Source organism: Oncorhynchus gorbuscha, linkage group LG01 (genome assembly GCF_021184085.1).
Source record: "Oncorhynchus gorbuscha isolate QuinsamMale2020 ecotype Even-year linkage group LG01, OgorEven_v1.0, whole genome shotgun sequence".
Taxonomy (NCBI): Eukaryota; Metazoa; Chordata; class Actinopteri; order Salmoniformes; family Salmonidae; genus Oncorhynchus; species Oncorhynchus gorbuscha.
In genome coordinates, this window is record NC_060173.1 from 112,561,967 (window position 1) to 112,572,853 (window position 10,887).

At 40.4% G+C, this 10,887-nt stretch overlaps 1 protein-coding gene across 1 annotated transcript; it reads left to right on the forward strand.

Moving 5' to 3' along the window:
* The first annotated feature begins 1,032 nt into the window (after positions 1-1,032).
* LOC124031241 (homeobox even-skipped homolog protein 2-like) lies at positions 1,033-3,364 on the forward strand. The gene is made up of 3 exons (XM_046342293.1): positions 1,033-1,438; positions 1,773-2,011; positions 2,753-3,364. The coding sequence occupies exons 1-3, from the start codon at positions 1,033-1,035 to the stop codon at positions 3,362-3,364; spliced, it is 1,257 nt and encodes a 418-aa protein (XP_046198249.1).
* Positions 3,365-10,887: the final 7,523 nt, after the last annotated feature.

The window sequence follows — 10,887 nt, forward strand, 5'->3', positions numbered from 1 at the left end:
TGATTGAACTCAATAAAACATCATTATTCCAGGCTTGAAAATTACAAAAAGAAAGAAGAAATTAGTTTTCGTTAGGTCCAATTTCTTATGAATTGTAATTCATAAGAAATCACAGTATATTGTTCGAGAAGTAAGGGAGACAATAGGCTACTAATAAAAACCGAAACTGCCAATATCACAAGCATTGCGGCATTGGTTACACCATACTGTATCTGACATAGATTGTTTATTAACGTATAGATATAATATAATGATGCTCTCAAAATGTGTTTTACGGGTGTGAAGTGTAGAACACCAACATTACAAAAACGCAAAAGACATATTCAAATGATGATAAAAAGTCAAACAGTTATATTCACAATCATAACTCGCATTTAAAAGCTGTTAAATGCTGTTTAAATGCTTTAAATGGATCTCACAAAATAAATATTTAAGTAATAATGTATAATTCAAAAATGCCTCAGTGAAATGATCGATGGAGAAAGAGAAGCAGACTGAGGCGCAGAGAGAAGAGAAGGGAGAAACAACAGTGAATCAAAGCATAATGATATTCCTGAAAGAAGAGGGAGATGTTGCCACGCTCATTTTATTAATCAGACTGTCAATTTCAGGCGAGGCCAAACCCACGAGCAATCTAAAGCAGACTCGGATCAATCCAGGAACACACACTCACTCCACTCCTCACTTCTCCTCTTCCGTTCCACGTGTATATCCATTCGTCTGACCGCAGGCCGCATCCATCATCAAATGAACGCCATCTCGTATTTATTTGCTTATAAACCTGTTACAATATACGATAATTCGAGCAGCTTCACGCGTACCTTTACATTTTGGGCTAAAAATGATTCACGGGTCATTTTGAACGGTCATTCGTTGCTCGCATTGGTATTCTATTTATTTTTACGTCTCTCCCTCTCATAAAAAAAGGTGTTATATTGTTTAGAGACAGTTGCTGATCTGAATGCGGATTAACTCCGCCACAACTCATCCGAGCACCAGCCCCGGAAATTGATTTTTTTTCTACAAGGCTTAATGATGGAGAGGAGAAGAAAAGAGATGATTCTGATGGAGAGAGGTCTACACAGTCCCGTGTCTGGCAAAAGACTCTCAAACCTGTCAGACTCGGCTGGAAATTCAGTGTTGGAGGCCCTCGAAAATGCTCAGCACAGTGATCGACTAAACCCGACAATAACTTCCGCCTCGCTTCATGGAAGTCTCGGGGATATTCCAAACAAAGGCAAGTTCGAAACGGACAGTCTTTTCGGTGCCCACCACAACAGCGAGAATAACTCCTCAGCGGAGATTTCCTTGTCAGAAAGCAGAAAACAAATCCACTTGTACCCTGAAGTTTCTCAAGACTCAGACATGAACAGTGATGTGGAAGTGGGATGCCCATCGTATCGTTCCCCGAGCCAACACAAGGAAAACAACAACAACGGTAATATTCACTTGGACCTCAAATGTAATGATCGAAATAAATCATGAAAGATAAATAAATGTATTTGATATTTTAAAACAGATAATGGATAACAATACCAATATTATAAATAATATAACAATATTATAAATAATAATAACTAATAAAGAATAAATGTTTGTTTCATTTTCAAATATTTCACAACTAATGCTACAAAACATGATGTATTATTTAGCGTATAGGCATTATCGCATGTGATTTCATAAGAATATACAATAGTCAGTATACACAACGACATTACCTATAAAGCTTAGATAAGATTATCGAATAATAATTGCATATTTCTTTCCTAAAGGTTTTTCTGACAATAATTCTGGAGGCTCCAACACAAATTCATCCTCCCTTTCCAATTTTAACGGCAATGGAATGTGTTCAAACATGTCAAATGCGGATCAGGTGAGAAGGTACCGGACTGCATTTACCAGAGAACAAATAGGAAGACTGGAGAAAGAGTTTTACAGGGAAAATTATGTCTCAAGACCAAGAAGATGTGAACTCGCCGCATCACTCAATCTACCTGAAACTACAATAAAGGTAGGCCTGTGTTCTGTTATATGGATACAGGGTGGTGCAGCGGTCTAAGGCACTCAGTGCTAGAGGCGTCACTACAGACTCTGGTTTGATTCCAGGCTGTATCACAAGTTAAATAAAGGTTGAATTCTTTTAAAAATGTAAAATACATGACATAATAATGTAGGTTACATCACAAATAATTAGGAATATATATGCTACAGTTATATTACACACTCCACTAAAACACACGATGGTCAACTTGCATACATCGGAACACACACACACACAGAGAGAGAGAGAGAGAGAGAGAGAGAAAACACACACACACAGAGCAAACCTATAAACGAATCCGTTTTGTATAATTCACATTGTGAGCAAGATAATGTTATACTCGAATCTATTCCAGAAATGAATCTGAAATGAAGTAATGAATGAATTAATTAATCTGAAATTAACAAATGAAAAAAAGTAACTATAAAAAAAGTCAACACATTTATTCAACTTGCTGATTTCTTTAAGGGTCTCTAAAAATAACTATTCACAAATATATGTATATCTGCCTATTCGTTTTAAACTGCGAATTGGATCAAACTTGCATTAGCAATTTTTACGCAGTAAATATTGATATAGGCACACGCATGTCCTGAACACTGGGAAAATGCATGCGAGTCGACCCGATATTTTGTAATACTACAATGCTACAGTTCGGGTTGGATTGAATAGGGTCCTAAGTAAACATGGATGATGATTCTCTGTCTGTAGGTATGGTTCCAGAACAGGCGGATGAAGGACAAGAGGCAACGTTTGGCAATGTCTTGGCCCCATCCAGCAGATCCAAGCTTTTACACCTACATGATGACGCACGCGGCAGCCACCGGAAGTCTACCATACCCTTTCCATTCCCACATACCTCTGCACTATTACCCGCATGTGGGTGTCACAGCAGCTGCCGCTGCCGCAGCTGCATCTGGTGCTGCATCGTCACCTTTCACTACCTCCATTCGCCCTCTCGATACTTTCCGTGCACTCTCCCATCCTTATTCACGCCCAGAGCTTCTCTGTGGCTTCAGGCACCCAGGACTTTATCAGTCACCCTCAGGCCTCAATAGCTCTGCGGCAGCATCAGCAGCAGCGGCTGCAGCATGTGCAGCTGCGGTCAGCGCACCATCGGTCACTGGGCCATGCTCGTGCCTCAGTTGTCACAGCAGCCAGGCGGCCAGCGCGCCAGGCTCCAGAAGTACCAACACTGACTTTACCTGCACCGCATCTGGGCAAAGGTCCGAAAGTGGATTTTTTCCGTATTCTGCCGCTGTCCTGAGCAAAACTTCGGCTCCATCACCAGATCAGAGAGAGGAATCTTCACTAAACAGATAACTTCATCGTGTGGAAGATCTAAATCAAGTGCAGTTGGTTCTGTTTTATGCTTTGCTATTAGTTTATACATAGGCCTACATCTACGACTCCAATATTTGGGGAACAAATAAAGGTAATTTCAAAACAATTAGCATAATTCGCATTTTTTTTAAAGAAGCCAAAAGGTGTTAACATTGGTAAGTGCTAAATTGACAGTAATTTAAAGGACTATTTTGTTAGTGCGTCGGTGATGAAGCTTTATTCCTGTGCCTTAAAACCTATAAATAACTATCTAATTCAGTGATAGGCCCACGGTACTCGTGATTTATCCACTTATATCAAATATATTTTCCATCAATTATCTTCTTTTCGAATTTCCCAGTTATATTTTGGTATTAATTTAAGGCACTGTAAAAGTAAGCATTTTTATGTATTTATTATTGTTCTCTGCATTTATCAAATCAATGCTGGGCATTGCTTTTCTCTATGAAACATGGTTACGTGTAGATTCGTTATTAATGTAGGTTATGGTGAGAATCATATTTACAATATGTGCCACAATAACTACTACTGAATAATAACCGGTACAGTTCAAGGGATATTCCTAATCTTCAATTAAAGTGCATAGAATTTTGCACCGCTTCGAACTTGGCAGTAATGATGTTGAGAATAGAGGATTATGGCGAAAATTGCCAATCTTGTACTTTCACTCCTCGTTCTGAGACCCGCTGTCGGGTGCTAATAACCCCCTGAGGGAAGTCATTAGACATGACAGATAAAATACTTAGAACATACAACATTGTTCTTGGTGCTTAGATTGTACCGTAAAATGTGACATTCCTTACATGGTTTTAAAAAAAGGTTTAAAAAAAAGGTGTACTCGGTAGAGCCAATGTTCGTTTCAGTTAGAAGTTGGATGAACGCCCTTTACACTTTTCCGGTTATATTTCCGTTACATGTTATATGGAGCAACCTCGTTCAATAAAAAACGGTATTTCCATTCTCTCCCAATATGGCCCCCTTCACTCAACATACAGTACATATCATTAAAATAGTTTTCAACCAAAATATTTACCGCTCTGGATTGGAAAATGACCCATGACGTGTAAATTACATTTCTTATATATATATATATTAATAATTTACCTGACTTGTTGAATGTTTATTCAATTGAAATCCGTATACACTGGAGATCATACACGCCTATTTCACCATAGTGTTTGACTATTACATTGTAAGGTAAACATGCTTCTATGGCAAGAGACAAACCAAATCAGTCGTATGCAAAATACACGTTATAAGTCCATACATGTAAAAGGCGAGAGTACATGTTGTACTGCATTGAAACAAGGCCTCCAAGGGCTGATAAAACGATAAGTGAAAGCTGTTTAAAAGGGTTGAAATAATGAAATACTAGTGTATTGCCCTATGTCCCCTGGGTCTCTGCGATACATGGATTTGTATATTATATCTCTGTATTTAAAATATTACCAACTGTATGAATTTACACATTTTAACTTGAGAAAAAAAATGTGTAAATATCTTTATGTAAATCATGTCATTTATTGATGATGTTTTTTTCTTGGGAAATAAATCTTTTTTTTATAAATCGTCAAAACATTTTCCTATCTTTGTTTGAGATATTGAAAACACACTATATGAATACATGTCGATATTATTGTCAAAATCACAGGTTTGAAGAGGTATGATAAAAGTGAGATAAAAGTGAGATCATCTTTGGTTATGGATATTATGTATTTACATTTCGTGCAATACGTTTATTATGCACTTTATGTATTTACATCAATAGGTTCTTATTAATGAACTCATTTGCCTAGATAAATAAAGGTTAAATAAAATAAAATCAATAGGGAAGCTGTATCTGGAGCATATAAGAAGCAGGGTCATGCTGGTAGGCTACTTGGGCCTATTTTCTCTCCGGAAAGTCTGTCTGGCATTAATTAAAACGACGCCGAAAACTATTGGCAATATAAAGACTGCTATCACGGACCATTCCGAATCTAAAATGTACCATTCTTTTTGACATTACCTCTAAATTATACAAGCTGATACTGTCGTTAATTACAGTTGGTTAAATACAAACCAGTGTCGCTTCAAGGGACTTTGAGATAAGTTCAATTTTTTGAACGTCCCCATTAAAGAAATGGGATTAGGGCAGCAGCAGACCTGGGCGTGATATATCGCCATGTTTCCCTGCGGAAGGTTCCAACCCCTACAACAAAGGCATTGAGTTAGATAAAATATACATAGGAAAAGACAGCGGAAAAACACTGCCCACCATAACACGATCAGTTTTGTATCCAATGTGCAAACTGAAAAAATAATTCATCATAACATGCACAGAAAAAACAACTGTCACCTTTGCCGAATTGCTTTTGACAAGAAAAATCATCTTTGGGTTGTTTAATATATTGTATACTTTCTTTATTTCGGTGCTAATAGAAAACAACGAATTAAATGTCCACCCGAGAATGAAATACAACGATCGATGATTCTGCCTCTACTGTCCAACCACCCCTATTTAATTGACTGTATTGTATAGGTCATTGAACTGCTCGTTGTAAATTGAATATGTTATAGAAACGAGACGAACACTACATTTACTGACATTCATCGCACGTTTTTTTACATTGACGATCTGATCAGCCCGTCATGCCAACCTCCAATTCTTCATTACATACTGTTTATGAGCTGTTGCAGAACAACGTGCTTGCTCCAGAGTGATTGATTGCCTTATTAACGCGTGTTCTTGTAAGTGTGACCGAACTGATTACGATGCATATGTTTAGAATAATGTTTCATTTAGCTGACTGCAAGTAATGTAGGGTGACAGCTGCTGCGGGAGGACAAAAACCTAAACTAGAGGGAGCAAGTGGGGCCAAAACACTCCACCATTAATCATTAAGGTGGAAATACAAAATAAGAAACTGACCCGACTGCTCCATCTATGGATTTGGAAATTGTTATTGAATAATGCGTTATGTTGCCTTCTGTATCAGTACTGAGACTTCTGATGGTCATTTGGTTATGGTGGTAAAATGGTAAAATAGACCTATATCACCATAGTAATATAGCCCTATATCACCATAGTAATATAGACCTATATCACCATAGTAATATAGACCTATATCACCATAGTAATATAGACCTATATCACCATAGTAATATAGACCTATATCACCATAGTAAAATAGACCTATATCACCATAGTAATATAGACCTATATCACCATAGTAATATAGACCTATATCACCATAGTAATATAGACCTATATCACCATAGTAATATAGACCTATATCACCATAGTAATATAGACCTATATCACCATAGTAATATAGACCTATATCACCATAGTAATATAGACCTATATCACCATAGTAAAATAGACCTATATCACCATAGTAATATAGACCTATATCACCATAGTAATATAGACCTATATCACCATAGTAAAATAGACCTATATCACCATAGTAAAATAGACCTATATCACCATAGTAAAATAGACCTATATCACCATAGTAATATAGACCTATATCACCATAGTAAAATAGACCTATATCACCATAGTAATATAGACCTATATCACCATAGTAATATAGACCTATATCACCATAGTAATATAGACCTATATCACCATAGTAAAATAGAACTATATCACCATAGTAATATAGACCTATATCACCATAGTAATATAGACCTATATCACCATAGTAATATAGACCTATATCACCATAGTAATATAGACGAATATCACCATAGTAATATAGACCTATATCACCATAGTAATATAGACCTATATCACCATAGTAATATAGACCTATATCACCATAGTAATATAGACCGATCTAAATAACAGAAAATCTACTTTTTTTGTTGTTGCATTTTTTTGTATTTTGGCGTCCAACTCATTTACAAACATGACCTCACATTAACAGACACGTGTCAACTTGATTTAATCAGATTTGGAGAGCCTTCTCTGGCATCATGTTAGGAACATATGGTACTTATTTCAGTCTGATGCTGTAAACAGTCTAATGACATGCCAGATGTTGCCATATTTGTCGTGCAGGCTAAATGTATAATTGTAGGCTTATCATGGCTTTCAAAAAGGGAGATTTATGCTATTATTAGCCTACTGAAGTAAAATAATCTCCACCGCTGTTTGTCTCAAATTAGTGCTTCTTTTCAAATGTTACTTTCATATATTACATTACATAAATGTAGCTATAACCCATTTAGACAGAATTAAATTGTTAAATTAACTTATCAGCACCTAATGATGATGAATGAGATATTAATTCAGATTCAAGCCTGCCAATTTGCAATTTGACGCATTTTGATAGTTTTCAAATAACATTTAGAATAGCAGGTCATCCCCTCAATCAATATAAGCATATAATTCGGTCCCTCGTAAAATAAATATATATATTTTCATGAATATGTATTGAAACATGTTCGCAATTACCTTTGGAAATGACCTTCACTGGATTAAACATACATTCTTGCACGGTCTTTCTCGAAGACTATTAAAGTGGTATGATCCACAAAGCATTGTTCTTAACGCGACGTTGGTCTTCTACCGCCTGCACCAAACGCTCTTTTGCCAATATATTATTTTATTTTCGTAAAGGATATGCCTATATTAGCATACATCTCAGGTTTGCCTATATTTGTTATGCAGGTGAATGAGGACCCAAAAGCGACTTGGCGAAAACAGAGTCTTTAATCCAGTTAAAGGAAATAGCAATACTCCTAGACAAATCGGAGCGGTAAATAAAGCATAAGAAACAACTTCACTTCACTCGTAATCACGAGAACTGACTGGAGACTCGATAGTGAACTGCAGGTTGCCTCGGGAAGGCACTTGACCGTAGCAGACTCAGACACCTGCTCACCACGCAGCATCTGAGGGAAACACGACACGACAGGGCGATACAAAGACACAGCACGGTGAACAGTATACAAGGATCCGACAGGACAGAAACGGAAAACAAGGGGAGAAATAGGGACTCTAATCAGGGGAAAAGATGGGGAACAGGTGTGGGAAGACTAAATGATTGATTAGGGGAATAGGAACAGCTGGGAGCAGGAACGGAACGATAGAGAGAAGAGAGAGAGGAAGGGAGAGAGAAAAAGGGGAACGAACCTAAAAAGACCAGCAGGGGGAAAACGAACAGAGGGAAAAGCAAAATGACAAGACAATATAGGACAAAACATGACAGTACCCCCCCACTCACCGAGCGCCTCCTGGCGCACTCGAGGAGGAATCCTGGCGGCAACGGAGGAAATCATCAATCAGTGAACGGTCCAGCACGTCCCGAGACGGAACCCAACTCCTCTCCTCAGGACCGTAACCCTCCCAATCCACTAAGTATTGGTGACCCCGTCCCCGAGAACGCATGTCCATGATCCTACGTACCTTGTAAATAGGTGCGCTCTCGACAAGGACGGGAGGGGGAGGGAAGACGAACGGGGGTGCGAAGAAAGGGCTTGACACAGGAGACATGGAAGACAGGATGGACGCGACGAAGATGTCGCGGAAGAAGCAGTCGCACAGCGACAGGATTGACGACCTGGGAGACACGGAACGGACCAATGAACCGCGGAGTCAACTTAGGAGAAGCTGTCGTAAGAGGAAGGTTGCGAGTGGAAAGCCACACTCTCTGGCCGCAACAATACCTTGGACTCTTAATCCTACGTTTATTGGCGGCTCTCACAGTCTGTGCCCTGTAACGGTAAAGTGCAGACCTCACCCTCCTCCAGGTGCGCTCACAACGTTGGACAAACGCTTGAGCGGAGGGAACGCTGGACTCGGCAAGCTGGGATGAGAACAGAGGAGGCTGGTAACCCAGACTACTCTGAAACGGAGATAACCCGGTAGCAGACGAAGGAAGTGAGTTGTGAGCGTATTCTGCCCAGGGGAGCTGTTCTGCCCAAGACCCAGGGTTTCTGAAAGAAAGGCTGCGTAGTATGCGACCAATCGTCTGATTGGCCCTCTCTGCTTGACCGTTAGACTGGGGATGAAACCCGGAAGAGAGACTGACGGACGCACCAATCAAACGACAGAACTCCCTCCAAAACTGTGACGTGAATTGCGGACCTCTGTCTGAAACGGCTTCTAACGGAAGGCCATGAATTCTGAACACATTCTCGATGATGATTTGTGCCGTCTCCTTAGCGGAAGGAAGTTTAGCGAGAGGAATGAAATGTGCCGCCTTAGAGAACCTATCGACAACCGTAAGAATCACTGTCTTCCCCGCAGACAAAGGCAGACCGGTAATGAAGTCTAGGGCGATGTGAGACCATGGTCGAGAAGGAATGGGGAGCGGTCTGAGACGACCGGCAGGAGGAGAGTTACCTGACTTAGTCTGCGCGCAGTCCGAACAAGCAGCCACGAAACGGCGCGTGTCACGCTCCTGAGTCGGCCACCAAAAGCGCTGGCGAATAGAAGCAAGAGTGCCTCGAACACCGGGATGACCAGCTAACTTGGCAGAGTGAGCCCACTGAAGAACAGCCAGACGAGTGGAAACAGGAACGAAAAGAAGGTTACTAGGACAAGCGCGCGGCGACGCAGTGTGCGTGAGTGCTTGCTTAACCTGTCTTTCAATTCCCCAGACTGTCAACCCGACAACACGCCCATAAGGAAGAATCCCCTCGGGATCAGTAGAAGCCACAGAAGAACTAAAAAGACGGGATAAGGCATCAGGCTTGGTGTTCTTGCTACCCGGACGGTAAGAAATCACAAACTCGAAACGAGCGAAAAATAACGCCCAACGAGCTTGACGAGCATTAAGTCGTTTGGCAGAACGGATGTACTCAAGGTTCTTATGGTCTGTCCAAACGACAAAAGGAACGGTCGCCCCCTCCAACCACTGTCGCCATTCGCCTAGGGCTAAGCGGATGGCGAGCAGTTCGCGGTTACCCACATCATAGTTGCGTTCAGATGGCGACAGGCGATGAGAAAAATAAGCGCAAGGATGAACCTTATCGTCAGACTGGAAGCGCTGGGATAGAATGGCTCCCACGCCTACCTCTGAAGCGTCAACCTCGACAATGAATTGTCTAGTGACGTCAGGAGTAACGAGGATAGGAGCGGACGTAAAACGTTCTTTTAGAAGATCAAAAGCTCCCTGGGCGGAACCGGACCACTTAAAACACGTCTTGACAGAAGTAAGAGCTGTGAGAGGGGCAGCAACTTGACCGAAATTACGAATGAAACGCCGATAGAAATTAGCGAAACCTAGAAAGCGCTGCAACTCGACACGTGACCTTGGAACGGGCCACTCACTGACAGCTTGGACCTTAGCGGAATCCATCTGAATGCCTTCAGCGGAAATAACGGAACCGAGAAAAGTAACGGAGGAGACATGAAAAGAGCACTTCTCAGCCTTCACGTAGAGACAATTCTCTAAAAGGCGCTGGAGAACACGTCGAACGTGCTGAACATGAATCTCGAGTGACGGTGAAAAAATCAGGATATCGTCAAGGTAGACAAAAACAAAGATGTTCAGCATGTCTCT